This window comes from Guyanagaster necrorhizus (genome assembly GCF_019112545.1).
Source record: "Guyanagaster necrorhizus MCA 3950 unplaced genomic scaffold BT62scaffold_51, whole genome shotgun sequence".
Lineage (NCBI taxonomy): Eukaryota > Fungi > Basidiomycota > Agaricomycetes > Agaricales > Physalacriaceae > Guyanagaster > Guyanagaster necrorhizus.
This window is the reverse complement of record NW_025064930.1, coordinates 233,663-254,766: the sequence shown is the minus strand read 5'-3', so window position 1 is coordinate 254,766 and position 21,104 is coordinate 233,663. Positions and strand designations below refer to the sequence as shown.

Genomic DNA, 21,104 nt, shown 5'->3' with positions numbered 1-21,104 from the left:
TCGTCTGAGTGTCCTTGTTCACCACTTTGGTCGCAGGATCCACTTCTCTCAACAACGGATTGGTACCTAGCCCCCAGACAGGCTGAATCTCCCCAGCGAACACTCTGGAACGCTGGACCAAGAGCGTATTGGAACTCCCATCCTCCGCGGTATATGCCGTCCCAACTTTCTCCCCAGAAAACCCGTAGATAGTACCCCAGAATTTCACTGGACCCTGCTTACGTTCACTGAGCGGAGGTATAGTAGTCCGACCACCGAGGATAGAAACATGTGGAGGGTCGCATTGTTGCACATGACGTTGGCGCTGGTGCTGTGTACGAGCAAGGACGTGCGACGAAAGTGCGCTGTGATCTGCACTACGTTCTTCCGTATACATTCCCTCAGCGTCCCTAGCCCTCCGTGACTTGAGTGATTTTCGCCCAGAACGTGAATATGAAACCGACGTGCGATCCGCTTCCACTGTACGCGTTGTGGGCAGTGCCCGCTTGGTGGAATCAACCCTCGTTGAATGATACACCTCGCCTCTAGCCCTGGTGCAGATATCACATGTGCACGTATTGTTACACTTCGGACAAACGAAATCTTTCGCATCGGCATCAAATTCCAAATTGTCGTACCTGAAAAGAAGTCAATGGGCCACCCATCTGCTGAGAACGATCGACCCCCACCTTATCTTAATGCACCTGACACAGTATGCCTTCCCGCACCCGCAATACACGGATGCTCGAAACGAGCGGTTTCTGCACTGATGGCAAAAGGATTCCTTGTCCATCATAGGCCACTCGGATCTCTTCCCCCGGACGGGAGGGCCCACTTTCACTGGAAACGTTTTTTTCAGCTTTGGCGATGGAGGAGGTTCGAGAGGGATCGGATCAATGTACGGACAACTGCTGTCTTCAAGGGAAGTCAAGTCCGACATCTCCGATTCACCCAGCATACCGTGGAATTTTGGCTGGTCCGCTGTGACGGTGGGACATTGCGGAGATGGTAAAGGATGCATTTCTGCTTCAATTTGAACGGGAGTGGAAGGTGGGTTTGGTAGACATGACGGCGACAGCGACTTGTTCTTGGGAGGAGATCCCCACGGCGACGATGACAGCGACGAATAGTCCATAAACTCAAAACCACTCAAAAGAGACGGGTCGATAGTACCATTGTGCAACAGTTCTGAGTCCTCTAACCGATGGCACCGCAAACCAAGAGTGGAATCCTGCAAACGCGAATTGCCTTGGAAAGAAGAATCGTGGAGGGGACTAAGTAGCTGCTCCTTTGCTTGAAACGACGTCGAGGAAGGGAAAGAAGTAGCTGAATTGTGAATAGGAAAATGTTGTACAAGGGGAAAATACATCGCAGGACCAACTTGTGGCTCCGATAGACCTGTGTGGGGATCATGGGAGACGGAATGATCGTCTTCGAGGTATACATAATTGTTGTCGAGGTTCGTATCGATATCGTATGCCGGAGAAAGCAAGATGTCCTCTGCAGGGACGGTGGGAACGGCTCTTTGTTTGCCTCTGGCCTTTGCAGACATAGGCGGGGGTGGGGAAGTCCCGACGTCGACTCCAAGTCCCGATTCTGCCTCAGGATCATGCCATTCTATATCTTTGGCAACAGTATCGCCATCCAGCCGTCTCCGGACGAACTGCAGGTTCATAGACAAAGCTTCTTCGGTAACGGTATCGGGATTATCGTTTTGCATGGAGTATTCATAGATCCCCTCGCGGGCATCGATGGGGCGCACATGCTCCAGAGTATCATCGTAGTCAACTGAGAAAGTCATGACTGGTTCCTGGTCGGGGCTGAGAGACTCCTCGATGGTCTTCGCGCGACAGTTGACTGACTTCATGCGTGCCTCAACTGAGTGTGTTCGCGACCTGACGGACTCCATTCGCTTGGAAGGCTTTGACTTGACCATTGGTTTCTTCGGCAATAGATCCCAGATAACGCTCGCCCTCCCGCTCACATCTGGACACGGATTATACTCGTCCACGCCAATAAGCACCTCATCCCTCTTTCTCTTCTTTCTCGGCGGCGGCGGCGAAGACATACCCTCGATTGACAGTACACTCCGGTTTCTGGGTGATGAGCTAACTTCGGCTTGTCTACTTGGACTTGGTTGCACCACCGCTGAGATCTCGTCCTGAGAGCTATACGTTCGACTTTGTGGGCGTTTGCGTTTTATCATGAGCGGACGAAAGCTACTGCTGTAAGGGCCGTTCACCATCTGGGCTTCCTCCTCCTGGTAAGCGGTGCGAAGCATTTGATGCTCTCGTATGAGGTCTACTGCTTTGGCTTTGGCTTCCCTAGGGCCCCTTGAAACTGTCACGGTCCTACTGGCATCCTGGTGATGAGATAAGGGTGGCATCGCAACGTGGGACATGAGAATTCGACGACGCTTCGGAGGGGGCGAAGGTGTGAAGAGTGGCGACAGATAAGAAGGTGAAGTAGGTTCGGGAGTGAAGAGTGGCGACAGAAAAAAAGGTGAAGTAGGTTCGGGAGTGAATAGTGACTGCGATAGTCGGTCTTCGGGAATTTGAATGGATGAGTCCTGGGGATCTTGAGAGAGGAATGAGGCAGACATCTATTATACTTTGGATAAGGGCGTGTCTAAGGTGTTACGAGACACGTACATTGGATTTCGTTATGGCCACCACATCGTCTGCTGCATGCGATGACATGTTCTATCCGACATCGGGTAAGCAATCCTAGTTGTTCCAGAGGGAAAAAAAAAACAAGGAAGACAGACCTGCGGAATGAAGCTCGCAGCTTCTTCGTCATTATGAAGAAAGCAATTATCCTCGGCAGGAAAGTTGGTCGTTTGCATTGCTACTTGTGAATCATATATTGACGGATCGACTTGCGTGGTGGCTGGGTAGAACTAGACGACGACTTGAGTCCAGGTGACGGGAGGACGAAAATGAGGGCATTACCGGTGAGTACCACGAAGAGGGTAAACTTGGTGAAGCCGTCAAATAACTATACGAAGGATACGATGCGCTGTAAATATTTCTGGATGATTGCGACTAGACGCGACGTGAGAAATCAAAATAAATACTTAGGGACGCCACGTGCCTCGTTGATCCCGCTAACAGGTACAGTTTGCACAACGTCATTGACAGTGACAAAAGTACCCTCGATACCATTATATGGGGGATGACAACGCGACATGGATCCATAATAACCAAGGGCGTTGGCACTATTTGGCCCCTGAAGTGAAGAATGGTCTGCATCTGAGTGTTTTTGATCCGTTAAACTACCATCCCAATTCGACAGTGAGGATCCGGACATCGCTGTTGTCTCCAGCGAGGTCCCGACCAGCCAAAGTCGAGTCGCGGAGGCGTCTTAGTGAGAAGGTGAAAAACGCCTACCGACGCGGGTGACTGGTAAAATCATAGAGTTTGTTTCTGTTGGCAGGGCCACTCCATCTTGCGGGCATCACATGACCAGTCCGGTTGGTCCCAGACCTGTCTAACCTTTCGTTCAGGTGAATCAGTATCTAACACTTATCATCCGCAGATGAGAAAAACGAGAAGTGATAGAAGGCATTTTGGAGGTTCCTTTAGTTAGGATATGTTGAATTCTCCAGTTCCTGGGGTCAAAGATGATGATTCGTGTTTAAGCATTGTCCTGTAACCCCTAGTTGATGCAATCTTCGAATGACATCAGTTTCACATGATCTGAGCCGCGTCGCGTCCAACTTGGAAGTTGCCAGCGCGCCTGGTGTTCATATGGCTAAGATGTGAACAATGCAGATAAGAAACTGATTAAACGGAGTGAAATAATGTACGGCCCGCCTATGAACTAAGCTTGATGCGATGAAGAGCATATTAGAATGCAAACAAATGAGTGGGCCAAGCTCGGTTCTCATTTTATTTGCTAAGGAACGGTTTATCGTCGCCATAAAATTTGATAAAAATGAGAGGGAACAAGGATCTCAAAAGGAAAAGTGGCAGAGCTTCAAAATTTCGGTATTTCATTGATAGCGAAGTCTTGCCGTGTCTGGCAGCAAATCAAGATTCGATAACAGCGCAGAAGCATATGAAAACAAACCCATCCCTGTGTTACACCACAAGTTACTGTAAGTTACAGGTAGTACTACTAGTAGTACTGAACGGAAGGCCTCTAAGACATATAGTCGCCGTCCTGTTAGAAGGAGAAGGATGGCGGCGTTTCATCGCTCGTTGGCGGCCCAGGACTGCGATTGTTACCAATCAACTTCCAAATCCCTGATATCTACGTGGACCCTTTTACTTACCTATTCACCCAGATACTGTCATCTCACTCTGTTGTTAGTTATCACCGACATCGCGGAGAAAGGAGTTCAGGAATAAACGAATCCTTTCAATCTGCACTTGATAGTTTCACGGATATCGACGTCGTGGTCGCCAGGGAAACATCGTAATCCTCAGGTGCCTTATCGAACTGTGTACACGGAGGCAGGAATGCAGCGTACACTTTCAATTCCGAGTCTCGTCCATGCCTGTTCATGCCTGGATGATCCTGATTTGATAGTAAAATGTCAGCCGCTGAGAACTTGAGCGCAGCTTTGCGTACCCAGTGCGTACCTTGAAGCGGGATGCCGAAACAAGGAAAAGAAGGCACAAGTCCACGGGTCCTGCATCCATTTTTGGTAGTTTCTTTTCCAGTTCTGTTTTGCGGAAGAAACAGGCTAGTAAAACATTTGGAAGATTTGACAGGCAACTAATGTGCGCAGTAGACTGTCACGACTGCTTTAGGAGTGCTGCACAGGCCTTAGCATGGTAATCATCGGCTGTCGCGCCCAACCACACAAAATCTTTCGAACGATAATCGAACAGTAACGGAACCGTTCGGTTTTATGTGACACTGACGGGGCATCAAAGGCTTACAATACAAGACACGCGCCTTGCCTTCTAAGTATACTCCGCGCTGTCATGATAAAATTGCTCCGGATATGGCCTCCGTAAATAACGATACCCCTCTTCAGTTTAATTTGGCGTGATAGAACCCCTTAACACTCATTCCCCCTTTCCCTCCCATCTGTCCTCCGTTTTTTGTTCAGTATGCTACGAGTTACTCCAACTCATCGTAGGGCAAGCCAAGGGCGGCAAGTGGCCATCATCACGGTCTTTACTCTCTTTATTATTGCCGGCGGATTCTGGACAAATCTCTACGGATCGCATACCACTAATATAACATTCAAGACTTTCATCGAACCCGTTGCGGTAGAACACGCCAAACCCGTGTACCATTCGTGGGGGAATTTCGGAGGTCTAGGAAACTTGCAGCACAACGCAGCGGACAAAAAGATCGCAGCTGAAACAGGCAGTCTGCCCATGCACAAATTCTTGTCGAACGGGCTGCTTGAAATGAATCCAGAGGGCCCGCATCCTATCTACCAGCTCATCGAATTTTCAGAGAAGAAGTGGGAAGCCAAGCTGCAGCGTGCGAGTAAGACTCTCAACGAGGCAGTGATCGAATACGAGCGCCGATATAAGCGAGCTCCTCCTCGTGGATTCGATAAATGGTGAGCGCTTCCCCTTTTTTTCACTTATTCGCAATTAAGCTTGTGTGTGTACGTAGGTGGGAATATGTTGAGAAGAACAACGTTCAGCTTCCAGACGAGTACGACCAGATATACCGAGACCTCGAGCCTTATTGGGGCGTCAACCCGGTCGATCTAATCAGGATCGTCAGAGAATGGGAGGGTCACGAAGACTCGTTTACTTTTGGTAAAGAGGAAGGACACCGTGCCGGACTTGTCAACTATACCATCCGCGACTCCAGTACTCACGACCGCGTCTTTGATGGTACCCGCATGCTTAGTGAACTACTCGAAGACGTCGACGATTTCCTGCCACCCTTCCGCGCCGTCTTCCAGCCGCATGACAATCCGGAGCATGCTACGGACTGGGAACTCCGGGAGAAAGCCCTCGAACACGCTCGTGCAGGGACTTGTACGTCATCCTGCTTTATTTTATTTTTTCCCTTTGCCAAGCTAACGCTGTCTACAGATATCGATGTCGAGCATCCCGTCGTTCCTATCAAGTATCACGGATGGATCTCAGGCTGCGACCCAACTTCGCCCGCCTGGAAAGATCCCATCGACTTCAACTTCAATGTATCCTGGCCGCCCCCGCCACCAGACGCTCCTAAAACCTTCGTCTTCGACCACAGAAAGACAATGGATCCCTGCCTGCATCCACACCTCCTTCGCGAACACGGCCAGTTCCTCCCCTGGGGAAAAGGCCCTGTTCCCTCCCACCGAATGTTCCCCTCTTTCGCCTACTCCCAGACTCTCCTGCATCATGACATCACCATCGCGCACATGGTCAGCTGGCTGGGAGAGCTCTCCGACGAGGAAGACATCGTATGGGAGAAGAAGACCGATGATCGACTGCAGTGGCGAGGCCGCACGACGGGGATCTATCACAATCGGGACCTGGAGTGGCCCCTTTCGCAACGCATACGGATGATGGACTGGGTCGAGAAAGGCATGGATGATAACGTGAAGATTTTGGCTCCACCGACTTCGAAGGATGACCCAGTGGGGAAGGGCCAGTTGGTTCCGAAGGCGAGGTACGGGCCGGCGATGCTCGACATGGCGTTCTCGAACGATCCTGGACAGTGTGATCCTGAGGTTTGCAAGGTCTTGGCCACGTTGTACGAGTTCACGAAAGGGCAGTCACAGACGGAGCAGGCAAGGTACAAGTATATCTTTGATGTCAGTGGTCGTGTTTGGGTTTCCGTTTTCCTTCGTTGCTCAATCAATCTCTTCTATGTAGGTCGACGGCAACGCATGGTCCGGGCGTTTTAAACGGCTCATGTCCTCTCACGCCCTCATCTTCAAGTCGACTATCTATCCCGAATGGTTCGTGACTCTCTCTGACCACCGTGCCGTGCCTAGCTAAACTCACTCTGCGTTCAGGTTTACGGACAGGCTCATGCCCTGGGTCCACTACATCCCCATACAAGTTGACTACTCCGATCTTTGGGACACCCTCGTGTTCTTCCATGGCGATCTGAAAGGAGACAACAACCACGATGATCTCGCAAGAAAGATTGCTTCCGCAGGCCGGGATTGGAGTCACACTTTCTGGAGAAAGGAGGATATGACAGCGTATAATTATAGGTTCGTATCCTCAGTCTCATTATTCTGCCGGGTCCGTGGCTGACTGACGGCTACAGAGTGTTCCTGGAATATGCCCGTGTTATGAGTACGGATCGCGCCGCGATGAGCTATAACCATTGGGAAAAGTCGGAATAGACATTTTTTTTTTTTCGTTAAGGGATTTTCATTTGTTGTTTTCTTTACTGGCCCAATCATTTGTACTCACAAGCACCCACTGCATATAGACCGTTCGTTACCTACCTTAGGCCTATAAGAGGCTGATTACGTTACCGTAATCCTGTTGTAAAAGATATACAATCGCTTTATGTGGATTATCTGACCTTGGGGAGGGGGGAAAGTGTCGCTAGTAGCGATTGAAAAATTGAATATCGAGATGATCGACAACTAACACTGTCCAACGTTTTTCACTGGATCGAGATCACTTATGCATGCACCACTCCACTACATCGAAAAAGAAACAGATGAATGTCAACTTGAGCTAGCTATACGACAATATTAATCATAAAAATAACCCGAGGAACCAACGTTGTTGTGGTAGGCCCGAGTCGCGCAAATTTGGCGAAGACGATGATGATGCATCATCCAACATCCACCTGCTTGAACCTAGATCAATGAGGAAATTTTTTCACAATGATCTTCCGAATTCTCAGGTACACTGACAAACAGAACGGGAGGTAGACATAGTACTAGAGCCTTAGTGGCAGAGAAGCCTACAAAACATGGTACAGGAACTCGATAAACAAGTGATCCATACAATAACCGAAACGTTAATCTGACGTTCCGAGTCCGACCGTAGTGAAAGCAAAGCGTGTAGTTATCACACCTGACGGCATGGTAACATTCATTCAGTGCGTCTCGCTGAACAGAGAAGCAAGCTCCACAAAAGACTGCACCACAACGTCAACTTCGCCGCCCTCCGAACTTGGTTTGACCACGACATTCTCAGGAGCTTCTCCAGGTCTCTGGACGTAGACCGTCTTCATCCCAACCGCCGCAGCGGCGCGGAGGTCGTAGATGTGGGCCGCAACCATAGCGCACTTCTCCGGTGGGACGGAGAGGTGTTTGATAGCGCCCAGATAAGCTTCCGGGTTCCTAATTAGCGCGCGTCAGCCCGAGCCAGCGAGAACCCTGACTTTGAAGGGCGTGGGGACGTACGGCTTATAGCACGAGAACAGCTCGGCCGACAGAACCAGATCCCAAGGAAGGTTCGCGTGCTTCGCCTGCGAAGCCCTCGTGAGTACGTGAGCCATGTGAGTCGAGTAGAAACCCCCCACCATGTCTACCAACAGTCTGACATTCCCATTGGATAATGTCGTGAGAATGACGTGCTTTTTGAGCTGGTAGAGGCCCTCGACGGTATCAGGCCATCCTATACAGACAAATGGGGGTCAGGTGCAATTCCTCAGCGGCACTGATTTCGTCGAGTACGAGCCATTGAGGCGGTGCCAGACGAGGTTCAGGTGAGCTCTTGTCTGCTCGTCTAGCTTCGAACCGACGGGCGCCCAGCGTGGCGAGCTCAGCATGTCGTCCAGAATCTAGCAAGGGTACAATGTAAGCTCTCGTAGCGCAGCAGCCCGGGGCAAAGAAGGAGAAAAACACCTGTCTGTGCAGAACGTCAACATTCAAAGGACCGCTGCCGGCTCCTTCGCGGGCGATACGGGATCTATACGGATCAGTTATCAGGGAAGGTAAATAAATCATTGAATGGGGGGAGCACACGTATTTGTCAAGTATCCTTTCCGCCATTCGGTGGCGAAGGCATCCCAGTCGGCTGCGAGAGAGTGTTCGAGCGACCATGCGAAAGATGGTGATTAGTCCTCATAACGCACCGTTTAAAGCCAGGTTTTGTCCCAGATCTTTTAGTTCCGCGCATACAGATCCATGCCAATCGACAACGGTGCCAAAGACATCAAAAACAAGTGCTTCAATGCCCTCCATACTGGGGCTGATGGATGTGGGTGAGTAAGGAGATTCGGCTCCTCGGTCCGAATTTCGAATAGACTGAATTGCATCGGATCCATCTACTAACACGGACCGTTACTGTCATGTTGCAACCTGCCGTCTATTCCGATATCCTGGCCCGATGACCCTGCTTTATCCCCAAGTATTTACTTCGAGCGGTTCACACGCATCTGGGAGCCTGCACCAGTAGAACCTCCGGAATGACGGCCGTCCAAACCATTCTTTGGTTGGGAAATATGGTCATGAAGTAGTGGCAGAATTGTTACGACACGCTGGATTCGTCTCTATCAGAGATCCAAGCCTCGCTATCTATGTGGAGTATGTTTTATTTCGTCCTTGACAGATATTATCTGAAACATTTCAGGACCGTGTCAGTCACACTCACAAAATTTGGCGAGATGTCTGGCGTTGCTGCCAAATATCAAGACCTTGCAGATCTTCGGGCTTGACTTTGAAGGCGCCGAGACAAAGCTTTCTGTAGCTTTCGTGCTCCATGAGGGTGTTGCGCTATTTTCCAGCGTCCCAAATGTCCGCGACATCACATTCTTCACTCATTGGCATTACATACCACACCAAATATTGTGCTCGGTCCTCCCCTCATATAGAGCGGCTGAAATTCCGAGGGTCTCCTACAAAATTGGATAGTAAAGGCACATTATGTTTCTTCTGCGAACAGTTATCAACTGATCCTCAACTCATTGCTCAGGGCTCACTCATAAACTCGTAGATTTTCCCTGACTGGTGTAAAGCGTTCGGTATTCATGTTCTGCTGACATATGAATATCTTCTGAGGTATGCATATGGTTAAGATGTTACCGATATTGCATAATATGGGCATGGTGGGTCGTGCTAGTACATCGCGTTCGGTCGTGGTTGAAGTTGCTATCGGTCTACCGTCCCGAAGCCCCGCGAACGCATACCGGCCGGGGAGATAAGATAACAGACGCGCTGATAAACTATCACGTGAGCGAGACGCGTACGGCATGTCACACCAGCCTTCTTCCTTTTCCTTACTTGCATATTCTTCCTTTTCCCTCCATGTTCTCTTGGCGGTGCTCCCGGATTCCTCTATCTCGGTCCCGTACGAAATCACTAGGCTCTATCAAAGAAGAGTCTGGAAGCCTTGAGGACGAACTATCTTCCGAATCTAATGAAGACGACGGTGCGATAGAATCCGATGGCAACGACTTTTCTGCACCAGCACAACGTTCCTCATCACAGATGACGTCATGGTGCGACGACTTCTCTGATGCCCTCCAGTACCTCTTGGAAATGGAGGAAAAGAGACACTCCGGATTTTGTACTTCCATGATTCGACAGCCGTCTACCGAACACTCATTTTTACGCTCATTTCCTCAAAATATTCTCCCTACCGCTACACCCAGCATGGATCGCAATTATTCTTTCTCAGCCGTGAGCCCTGCTTCGCATATCTATTTCTCGCCAGGATCAGAAGGCAATACAAAACGTCCACGGGAAGACGCTCTTGAAGACATTCGTAGTCCCAAAAGGATTCAAAGTTGTCGCAGCCGGTGTGTTGCACCTATTTTTCCTAGCGTTCGTACTGACGTTGTCTGTATCAGATGCTCTACCATTACCGATGAAACGACTCCTACGTACGTCAGCAAAGCCTTGTCTTTTTCAGATCTCATTGTTATATGAAGGTTTAGAGGCTGGAAGCGCTCTCGTTCTGAACGAAAGGATCATGATATGCCTTCTCCGAGGAAGAAGGCCCGACCAACTCACCGCTCATATTCAGTTTCCCAGCCAGCAAGCCTACGTCGCGCGCAATCACTCCGAGCTGACACTTTGTTGTCTTCTTCCTCATCCGGCAGCTCTGGGTCGACCTCAAGCACATATGTCCGTATCATATATATCTTGCGGAACCGGGACTCATATAGCCTTTTAGACGCGCATCATCACACCGACTGGCACTTTTCATATTCCTCACCTCGGGAACTCACCCCCTGATCCCGGTTGGATACCGACAGCACCATCATCGCCGGAACCTGTGCCTGTTCAGAGGAACAACTATGTGCATCTACCACCGGAGCTTTTTCTCCCTTCAAGGTTCGGTGTTACACGTCCACTCCTTCTGCCCCACCAGAACAGAAGAAAAAGAGAAGGAAGAGATATGCCGCATGAAACCGAGTCTCTCTTGAGGTAGAGAGGGCCGTGATTTGGTCGTGTAGATCTTCGCCTTCATGGCGTCGCAAGGTGGCCTACGATTCATCAGTGAAAAGGTGTTCATTAGCAATGATCGACATACCTCAAGAATCCATCCTACAACTTTCCGCCGCAACTTCTGGCCTATGCCGATGGCGTTCTCCCAATCATCAAATGTGGAGGTTTGATTACGGCATCCTAGTTCCCATATTTGATGACGCTGATGCTCCCGCAAAACGTACAGTTGTAACCGACGTTTAGCCTGGGCTTCGGATGACAAAGCCAGCATCGCTGTGTGATCTGACGGAGGTGCGATAATGGGGACGGGATCCCTCCGCAAAGAAATGTGATGGTTTCGAGGATACGGTGTGGGATATGGCCGTCGGTGCCGTTGCCGTTAGCATCAAGGTAGGCGCTGTTGTATCTTCGGTTTTTCTTTCCGTCACTGATGCCTTTTCTAGTATCACCGGGACTTTCTCCCACCCCTCCTCCCTGTATATGCTTCCAGCTTGCAGGCCCTCGCACCGCACGAGATAGGATTTGATGATTTGGATGTATGTTTGCTCACATTCTGTTTATTGTCGCACTGATCTCCATTATAGGATGCTCAAGCTGACCTTCTATCTGCCGTCGGCTACGTTCTTGGCGGGACGCCAGTAGGTGTCCTCGATGAGTTGTTAGATGCGCTGCCCTCGCTACGTGAATTGTTTCCAGACGAAGGTGAATGGAGCTGGGTGTTGAGAGAGACCTGGAGGTCTTTGATGATTTGTATACTAGGTCCGTTCTTCTCTTTCCTTGCGTTCGTGCTCTGATGCTACGGTTTATATAGAGCCTGACATCCTCAACTTCCCGATATCCCTTCTTTCAGTGTCAGCGGTAAGCGAGGCCGTTTTGGATGTTTTGTTGCACCGGAAGGTCAGCAGTCGTGACAAGTACAAGGATAAGTGGCGAGAGGAGGCTGAAGAGGAAGCGGAGGGCATACTGTTAGATATCCAGAATGTCCTGGGTATCGGAGAGGTTAGTTTTGGTTCTTTTGAAGCGAGCTTCTTACTGACGAGAAAGGCAGAGGTCGATGCATGAATGCCGGGAATGGATTGTAGGGGTGAAAAGGGATTGGTGTGAGCTGTAAGGAATTGCTATTGCTTCCTTCCTTGCTTTATCAGGGACATTTTCATATTTTTCATGACTTTCAGATGGATTGTATTATTTTGGGATGTGAGAAGCTTATCATTGCTTTATGGAAACGGTCGCTATAGACTAATGTTGTACTTTCATGTAAACGTACTCGTATGCAAATGCTATATAATTGCGGCACGGGGAATGAGATAAAGGGAGGATCTGAATGAATCACCTAAACCCGACCGCCTTGGATTCACTACTTCTTAATAACCATGGATGCAATTCTTGCGACGATCCTCTCTCTATGACGCGTTTCGGTCATTGTGCGGCTCCCATATAAAAAAAAGGGTGCTTCACTCATTCCATACCCTTTCCTTTCTCCGACGACGACCCATCTCTTTGCAGTTGGGAAAAAGGACTCGCGATCCGGCCTTGTAGCTGTTTCTCCTCTCACCATCTGGAGGAGTCTCTGTCGTTCGAAGGACATGCGGTTCCAGACTGGAATTTAGAGTTCAAGTCAACCCCCCGTTGTGCCTGGTGGCTATTTGCAGTGGGTCCCATCATGTGACCGTTCAGCTGAATAAGCATCTTTTGGAAGACCTGGAGCCCGGGCCCAGTGGTTCCAACGGCACCGACTATCATCTTCTGCAACAATACAACCGTTCTGCGTCATGGTGTAGTACAACGTACGGATATCCTCCAACAATTATTGGAAGGCGGAGCTCTGGGTTATTAAGCGTGACGGCATTTGTTGGCAAGTGCGAGCGCGAGCGCGGCTGGCTTGATATATTGGTCGAGAACGCAGGGATGATAATACTTGAGGAACTAATCCCCTGTGTCCGCGATAAAAGTTTCATTTGAAGGACAAAAGGAAAATCGAAGCTCAAGACCGCTTCTTCAGTCGATGTGGCGGCCAGCGAAAAGAGTCGCCTTGCTTAAAGCCACTATTTTCTACGGCTCTCATAGCACAAATTTTATTCTTATCAATTGTAGGCAATTCGGTTCGATTCTTTCTTCGTGCCGCTAATCAGAAACCCAAGCATACCACTTACTGCACTTGAGATTACGATGATTACGATCGTTGTATTCGGGACCTACGATGACACCAATTATACCCGTCAGTCGATGGTAATCACCTGCGTAACGACGCCCTCCTCTTCAGTCTTCGGTCTACTTCTCGGTCGTGCGGGTTGGCCGCAAAATATTCACGATTTGCGGATCTCTACCTTATCTTAGGCGTTGCCGAGGATTGCCGGAACCGGGTCCGGGAAGCATACTTGGTTTTGCCTCGTTGTCGCAACGTGGACAGCACTCCTTGCTTCCAGCCTCCCCGTCTTGTTTCCCAACATCGAGACAATTTCACACCATAGCCGGAAACACATAGCAGCTGTACGTATATGTCGTTTAGGTCAATGTTTACACAATAGTAATCACCCTGATTGTAGTCGATATGCCTCATAATTGCTCAAAATGCGGTGCGACGTGTGCAGGTATACCGTTGGTTAGACCTGCTCCAGATCCTGAAATAAAAGCACTTCTCTCCACCAATTTACCACCGTCTGAGGCGCAAAAGGCGTTCTTCAGAGAAACACGGCGGACTAGTGAGTCGCGCTTGGCCGACCTTGAGGCACGTATCGCCGATGCGCAGGCAAAGTTGGATGGGCTATTGCAGGAGCGGGATAGTCTGGTTTGGAACATGCAGCGCTGTACTGACGTCTTGAACCCCGTTCGTCGTTTGCCTGTTGACGTCTTACGTGAAATATTTGCACACACCATGAGGGTGGCCAAGGATTCATATTCCGTCAATTCAGGGATGCTCTCGTCGAGTCCGCTCGTTGGTGTTCCGTATCAATGGAAGCTTGGCATGGTTTGCTTAAACTGGAGGCACGTATTGTTGAAGTACCCTCGAATGTGGTCCATGATCGACGTGACTTTTCCGCCGCCCCCATTCGGTTCCTGGAACCATAAGCCGCAGAATAATCGTCCATATCTGGTGGCAGCAGGGCTACTTGCCATGCACATCTACCGTTCCGCCAACCATCCTCTCCAAGTGAGACTTCGTGGCGCGATTCCACAGTCATTCCTCCTCATCTTAATGTCAGCATCGTATCGATGGGAACACTTGAACTTGGACAAGGATAGTCTCCGGACTGTAGACTCGCCTTTGGATGCCCTGATTAGCTTCCAATACAGCTCGAGCGAATACGGGTCTACCACAATGCGCGAGGAAGTCCCGCTGCTGCGTAATGTTACCAGCCTTCGTCGGCTTATTGTCGAAAATGTTCAACCTTTTCTACATCCCGGCCGCGTCATCATTCCATGGACACAAATAAACTCCGTGGTAGTCGCTGGGTCTCTCTCGAACGAAGATGCTCTCGCACTCATCAAGCTCGCACCCAATCTTGCCACCGTGGCATTCCAACATGTTGAGCAATCTCCTTTCTACTCATCTCACCCCGTACCTGATTCCGTACATTCAACATCGCTCAAATCATTTTCACTGGACGTCGTCTTCCCCAGGACATGCCGTACCAATGCCAATTATCCTTCCACAATCACAGTTCTGCTCAATAGTCTCACTCTACCTGCTCTTGAGCACTTTCGAATCAATTTCGGTGGCCCTTGTGGGCTATCCGAGAGCATTACGCGCCTTGTGCGTAGATCACGATGTGCATTAAAGCGTCTGGTTCTTATGCGGGCCCCCACGAATGTTTGGGGAGGGCTTCTCGTAGCGGATGAGTTTGAGAATCTGGAGGAGCTTTTGATCGAAGGGCTGGAAAATGTTGCCCTCCTTCAAGGTGTCCTTGAAATTCTTACCGGATCGACTGCCCTTCCTCGACTTCGAACTGTCGATATCGATGCGTCTGCCATGGGGGATAGCATCGTTAATTGCCAAGATGCTGTCGTCCGGTTTCTGGAGTCCCGCAGGGTTGAGAATGGGGGGTTGGAGAGCTTGACGCTCCATGCTCCGGCGTCGTATGATATCTCAGAGGTAAACGTCCAAAGATTGGAAGCCTTGCGGAGGCTGGGTACGCGGTTATATATATATCGTCATTGACGTACCAAGCAAGGATCGTACTGGAGTAGACCGCTGCTTTGACGAATGTTTTCTGTAAAATTCTCCCGAGTCTATAGGAAAATATTGATGAGAATGGACATGGTATAGTGTTTGATGCGGTACAAACTCTGAAGGAATAATTACTTGAGTGGAGTAGTGGTCATGGTAGTGCATATGTGAGTGGCTATTTGGTTTTAAGATGATGGAAGTGACATGAGGAGAACAAAAAGAATAGCAAAAGTAATGAAAGAACATTTGGCAAACGAAAGAAGGGAGAATGCAACAATAGCTACAGTAAAGAAACGTGCAGGAGAATCTCGTGGCAGAGACTCGTCAAGCGTTCCCACACACACAATGTCGCCAGTGAATCTATGGTCGTCAGTGAATTGGCTTGGACTAATATTGCTTTTGTATGTCAATTAGCGTGCCAAGAAAGGGAGACAGAGCGGAAGCGGTGTGAGTGGTGTAAGTTATGGAGTACATGAACGGGTAGCCATAGTCAAAAAGCCTATTTATTTCATTGTAAGTTCTCAAGCGTTGTAAATAACAACCTGAATGATACTACCGAAGCTGACCTTCTTCGCATGAACATCGTCACCGGCAGACGAGATATCTCTAGGAGCATCCATACCATGTGGAGACTGCATTGATTATCTCTGCCCGTTAGTCAGCGTCGACGACGAGTTTTCTGTTCCTGAAATTGGACTATCCCATTGCTGCGCCCATTCATTTGCAGAAGGATTCCTAGTTCCGTTGGGCCATCTCATCTCTTCTGTCAGAAAATACCAGCTAAGAATACTGAAGAAATACGCCTCTTCAGGACACGATGCCGGGGGACGAGCATTTGCAACATTGAAACCTCCTCAAATTATGATTTCATCAACAGACCTCCATAGTCATGAAAGCGGCGCAAAGATTTGCTCCTTTCATCTAGAGCTTCCGTACTCCGGTGAATGGATTCTAGGGTTACTTTGCAGTCGCAAGTACATCCGGGTAGTATAAATGTTGCTCATACCGGTCACGAAGCGAATAGTTAAAGTCAGAGTTATCGAACATGAATATCAGGCGCAAATGGCCACCCTTGTGGGCTTTAACGAAAAGGCCCTGAATACCCATACAAAGCCAGTAAGGTATGCCTTGAGCATAATTTTGGAAGAGCATGATAATTATAAGGTGGATATTCTCTCCATGCAAAGAATGGGTGTAGCAACAGCAAGGCCATTAAATACCTATCCAAATATTGAGATACTGAGTACAGGAACAGTGTTCATAGACTTTGATAATGGTAAATTGCATGAAGCCACTATGAAGAATTAACTATATGCACTATCTTAAAGGATAGTGACATGATAAGACAAGGATATACTGAAGAACAATTCTTGACAAATTCTAGAAGTTGTAGTTTTCAATATGGACTGGGTTGAGGATGGTTCATAGGTATTCTCTGCTTTCTGGACTGGGATCATACAAGATACAGTGCAAGGTGACCAATCAGGTGCATTTATGCAAGTCACACAACAGGGTAGCAACTGGCAAGGAGGCATGAAGAGGAGAAGAGGTGTGATAAGAAACCTTCATGCTGCATAAATCTGTATTCCTACCACCCTTGCAGGTATTGCATCTTAGGACACAAACTTGCCTTGAATAAACTGCCTTTATATCTTCATATTTGATTTATCTGAGTCTGCAGAGTGCTTCTATTGTACTCAAACCACCCAAACTCACCTGTATTGGTGATCATGCATTGAGTGGTTAGGTGTTGGGGTTTAAGAGTTCATTCCTCATTTGCCTCTCTTAGTTGCTTAGCCATTATCAAGCACATCACCAGAGGCCAATCTGAAGAGGCCTGGTTGTTCCTTTGAAGCAGAGGCCAGGATATCTTCCATGGAAAACATGTTGGAGTGGCTGGGCTGGGTTTGTTCAGAATCAGCTTCTGTGGGTTGGGTGAATGTGATGGACATAATGAAAATTTTTTTGACTCAAGGGTTTGAGTTTGAATATACTGTTAGGAACATGCCAATTGATTAGGCTTGAGTGCATGCACAGGGACTGGCAGAGTGCATGGATGTCAACAAAGCTATTGGCAACATCACTCTTGAGTCAAGGCCCAAGGATTTGGATCAACAGAATGGAGTTCCATTGGAGAAGTGAAGAGGAATATCCTTTAGAGCAGAATCTGATGGATGAGATAAAGAGGAGCTGAAGTGAGCATGAAGTGTAGATGGCTATCCAAGTTGATATCTGAACTAAGTAATTACAACAATTGTATATGGTTTATATACTATTAGTAGTTAATTCTGAGTCAGAGTCCATTGAGTTCCAGTGTCAACTGTTCACTATCATATTCAGAGTCTAGATACCACAATGTGAAATATGGATGTGAAATAATAATGGTAAAATGAAATTAGTAGGTAATAGGGAATGGATGGAGTCCAGTGGAACTTGATGATTGAATTTGTGGTTGGTTGAGATGATATGGAGGCTGGTGGCATGTGCATAACAGTCCTCATTCTCAGACCTGGGAACCTCACATGCAGAACAGAGAAGTCCACTAGTGTTCTGGTCTCAGCTAGACATAGAGATGTCACATCTGAGGGAATTGTGCCTCCACCAGGTAATCACTTGCTTATTATATCCTACTACAGTGGGTACAAGATAGCTAACTTGGTAGAAAAACAATAAATATACTCATTCTCCTATCTGGTATAGCTGCCTGGCATATCACCATCATTATGGTAGCATTACACAATAGATGCTAGTGATACAGTGAGCACACATGTATGTTCAGGTTGCTCTGTCACAGATTTGCTATAACATGCTGCTCTCTAACAGGATTATCATCTACCTTCACCATGGATCCTAAGACTCATGAACAATTCTTTGCCAAACAAAACAGGATTATGTCTCTGGTCACTCAGTTGACTTAACCAGGTGACTGTTGTTGTCAGGGCAAACATCAGCTTAAGATTCAAGGCATTGAAATATTTCACTAGGATGAATCCTGACCAGTTGATTCTGGCCTGTAGAAATGAAGAGAGGGGGGGATAGAGGTGGTCTTTTGTGAATCTGTTGTCTTGGGAGTTGCAAAAGAAACTGAATTGGATGCTGTAGAACTCCAGAAGGATACAGATTATTAATATATGAAGAATATATGTGAGAACTGTAAATGAGTAGTAAGTAAGATACTAGCAGACATTGTGAGGTATATGCACCTCAGCCACAGTGAGAGTGAAACAACTGAGATGTACAGGTAACTATGGTGAGCTTATATATTGATTGATAGGGCCAGGAGGTGATATACATGTATAGCAAGAAAGAACATGTGATATGGGAAATGATAGAAGAGTGTAATAACAGGAGACAAACTGTGGTTCATGCAAGATCATTTTCTCAAATAGAGAGAGCTGCTCACCAGGACCTGCTATCACTGTTGCTCTTTCACTGACTGCATATAGCCATGGTGTGAAAGATGAAGGCAATACATGACCTCTGAATGATCAATATTTGCAGCCCACACATAACAAGGGTATGTGTTTAGTTGTCAAAGCTTCATCCTTTTGTGATATTTATAGACTGAGGCAATTTTTTTTCTGTGCTGAGCACTCTGTGCCACATATCACCACACCACAGCATGGCTTTTTGGTTGGCTGTACATAATCCATTGTCTTATCACTATCTTGGGATTAAGCCGTTCTGCTTGGAAGATTCCTTGAGGCATCGCAGTCGTAAAGGTGACTCGGACCCTCGTCACAGGGCAAGGTGCATGGCATTAGTACCCATGATATACTGCGGTCAAAGGAGGTACGGCTGTTCCAGCGACTGTCATACAGTTGACGTACATAAGTATCATAGGCGCAATACTTCCTTGATATATATCAACCTCCAAGTTCACCCGAAGTCGGTATTTTGATTCTATCTCGCGAGCGATATCTGGTTGCCAGAGAAACCGTTGTGGAAACTCGGAGCAACCCTCATCGTATCGTGATCACTCGGCCGGCGACAATTACAATGCCCGCATTCGACGTTCGAACAACCCAGAATCCACATACACCTAGATGTGTGATGATAATATGAGACCAGAGCACTGTTCATCGAGCAACTGATATGGCCGTATGGATATGTCATTCCGGTCTCGTTCTTGCATGTTCCTTCCACTACCGCTTCCTATTTCAAAGTGCATGTAATTGTTTCGAAGCATGATCGCACAACATTACATTTTCCCCGACACCGACACTTGATGCATACCTGACGTCAGTTATATGATACCTCACCTAATAGCAAAATATGCGCATTTCCGCACGGTACTACTAACGGCTGAGTGAATACCGGTCCATGAATGTGCTCCGTCCTCCGTAGAATGTTGAAGCCTACGTCCATCATGCGCGCAGCACCACGCTCCGGTCTGATCCATTGCAAAGAATGGCTCGTTGATCGGTCGCTGAAAGTATCATTTTCTAGCGAAAGCATCTCCTCATTTACAGAAGTGCTCTGCTACTGATAATGGGACGAGGGGGTGGATGGGAAAAAGAACGAGAGAATGTCATAACACACTGATGACAACAAAAATAGACTCGGAGTAGAAGAAAACAAAAATAGATGTCGGGGCAGGGAAGTTCGGAATTCTAGTATTAAGATCAGCTCACATCCGATCAACCGTCGGACGAGTAGAAAAAATATACGAAGGCGCTGTTTGTTCAAGGATCAAAGATTCACATGGAGCCTAGGACTGGTCGGGAAGAAAAATTGTCTAAAATCACAGGTGACAACTGCAGCAAGGGGACCTTTTGATGCATAAAAGACTCATAATTTCAAAAATGGGCCGATACTCGTGGTTGGTACGCTAGCAGATGATGATGGAATGTATTGTATTGTTCGTCCGTGTGCAAAGAAGGGCCAGCCCTTTGAAACGCGGATAGACGTCGGTGATGAAGAGAACCGCCACCACAGGGCACACTGAACAAGGTAAGTAACGGGCGCTGAGTTGTAAACTGTTCGCAGTAGTTTTGTCTTGTTACTCGCCAGCGAGCCCGTAATGGAGTCTTGGTGGAGTAGTCCACTTTGACGTCGGGAGAATACAAGTGCCTTGAAAATCACCCGTCGTTAGGGAAGCCCTCATACAAGTGTCCTGGACTCGTACGCTAGGCAACCCTAGCCGACGGAGCGCTACACCATGATTCTTGGATGACTAACAAAGGACTGGTAGCCAGTCACAATGCGGCTAACATTTGCTATGAGTATCCGATGATCATCATGAAAGCACGGGGGGTCCCCCGTACATGTTTTAATATCAGAAGATGAACGCCTGATCGTATTAAAGGGTAGTAACTCGGAGAATGAAAAGAACGGAGTAGGGGAAGCTCAAGCACGAGTGCACTGTTCGCGAGGTAGGTAATTGGCGCACATCGGCCGCACAAGTTTGGGGTGAAAGACGTAGTGAAGGTAAATAACATGTGAGAGTAGGTGTGAGAGTCAGTCCGCAGCACAAGGGAGTCGCCGATCATCTTGATAAGATGTGAATTTTGCGAGGTTCTCGCAACAAAAACCCAAAGAGAGGACCAACAAGAGGAGTACGTAGGAACAGTTGAAGAAAAGATGGTCTGACAATGCTGTGCTGGTGTGGGCGTAAGAATACAAAGAAGGAAGCATAGACAATACTAACACCGAATGGGGAAATGTCATTGATGCACG

At 48.1% G+C, this 21,104-nt stretch overlaps 6 protein-coding genes across 6 annotated transcripts; 4 read left to right on the top strand and 2 right to left on the bottom strand.

Annotated features, from left to right (window-relative positions):
- Window positions 1–502: 502 nt before the first annotated feature.
- BT62DRAFT_630204 (uncharacterized protein) lies at window positions 503–3,601 on the bottom strand. The gene is made up of 5 exons (XM_043181682.1): window positions 3,073–3,601; window positions 2,931–3,023; window positions 2,747–2,878; window positions 2,631–2,681; window positions 503–2,581 (listed from the first exon to the last, which is right to left on the bottom strand). Exons 1-5 carry the CDS (start codon window positions 3,286–3,288, stop codon window positions 629–631), a joined length of 2,445 nt encoding a protein of 814 aa, XP_043033848.1. The 5' UTR covers window positions 3,289–3,601; the 3' UTR covers window positions 503–628.
- A 1,314-nt stretch (window positions 3,602–4,915) lies between these two features.
- On the top strand, window positions 4,916–7,345 carry BT62DRAFT_1080961 (uncharacterized protein). Its single transcript, XM_043179623.1, has 6 exons — window positions 4,916–5,506; window positions 5,563–5,936; window positions 5,994–6,703; window positions 6,765–6,850; window positions 6,908–7,111; window positions 7,168–7,345. The coding sequence occupies exons 1-6, from the start codon at window positions 5,043–5,045 to the stop codon at window positions 7,244–7,246; spliced, it is 1,917 nt and encodes a 638-aa protein (XP_043033847.1). The 5' UTR covers window positions 4,916–5,042; the 3' UTR covers window positions 7,247–7,345.
- Window positions 7,346–7,739: 394 nt separating this feature from the next.
- Window positions 7,740–9,070, bottom strand: BT62DRAFT_976004 (haloacid dehalogenase). Its single transcript, XM_043189217.1, has 7 exons — window positions 8,941–9,070; window positions 8,831–8,882; window positions 8,711–8,774; window positions 8,524–8,646; window positions 8,386–8,460; window positions 8,267–8,331; window positions 7,740–8,203 (listed from the first exon to the last, which is right to left on the bottom strand). Exons 1-7 carry the CDS (start codon window positions 9,047–9,049, stop codon window positions 7,957–7,959), a joined length of 735 nt encoding a protein of 244 aa, XP_043033846.1. The 5' UTR covers window positions 9,050–9,070; the 3' UTR covers window positions 7,740–7,956.
- An 873-nt stretch (window positions 9,071–9,943) lies between these two features.
- On the top strand, window positions 9,944–11,516 carry BT62DRAFT_630110 (uncharacterized protein). Its single transcript, XM_043181681.1, has 5 exons — window positions 9,944–10,605; window positions 10,657–10,689; window positions 10,738–10,933; window positions 10,983–11,421; window positions 11,484–11,516. The coding sequence occupies exons 1-4, from the start codon at window positions 10,112–10,114 to the stop codon at window positions 11,238–11,240; spliced, it is 981 nt and encodes a 326-aa protein (XP_043033845.1). The 5' UTR covers window positions 9,944–10,111; the 3' UTR covers window positions 11,241–11,421; window positions 11,484–11,516.
- A 92-nt stretch (window positions 11,517–11,608) lies between these two features.
- Window positions 11,609–12,319, top strand: BT62DRAFT_910846 (uncharacterized protein; the record flags this gene model as incomplete). Its single annotated transcript, XM_043183816.1, has 4 exons — window positions 11,609–11,647; window positions 11,701–11,793; window positions 11,842–12,016; window positions 12,069–12,319. Coding segments are annotated over 4 exons (558 nt in total), but the record flags the coding sequence as incomplete, so codon positions are not given.
- A 1,190-nt stretch (window positions 12,320–13,509) lies between these two features.
- Window positions 13,510–14,606, top strand: BT62DRAFT_630041 (uncharacterized protein). Its single transcript, XM_043181680.1, has 3 exons — window positions 13,510–13,747; window positions 13,804–14,408; window positions 14,461–14,606. Exons 2-3 carry the CDS (start codon window positions 13,809–13,811, stop codon window positions 14,482–14,484), a joined length of 624 nt encoding a protein of 207 aa, XP_043033843.1. The 5' UTR covers window positions 13,510–13,747; window positions 13,804–13,808; the 3' UTR covers window positions 14,485–14,606.
- The last annotated feature ends 6,498 nt before the right edge of the window (window positions 14,607–21,104 follow it).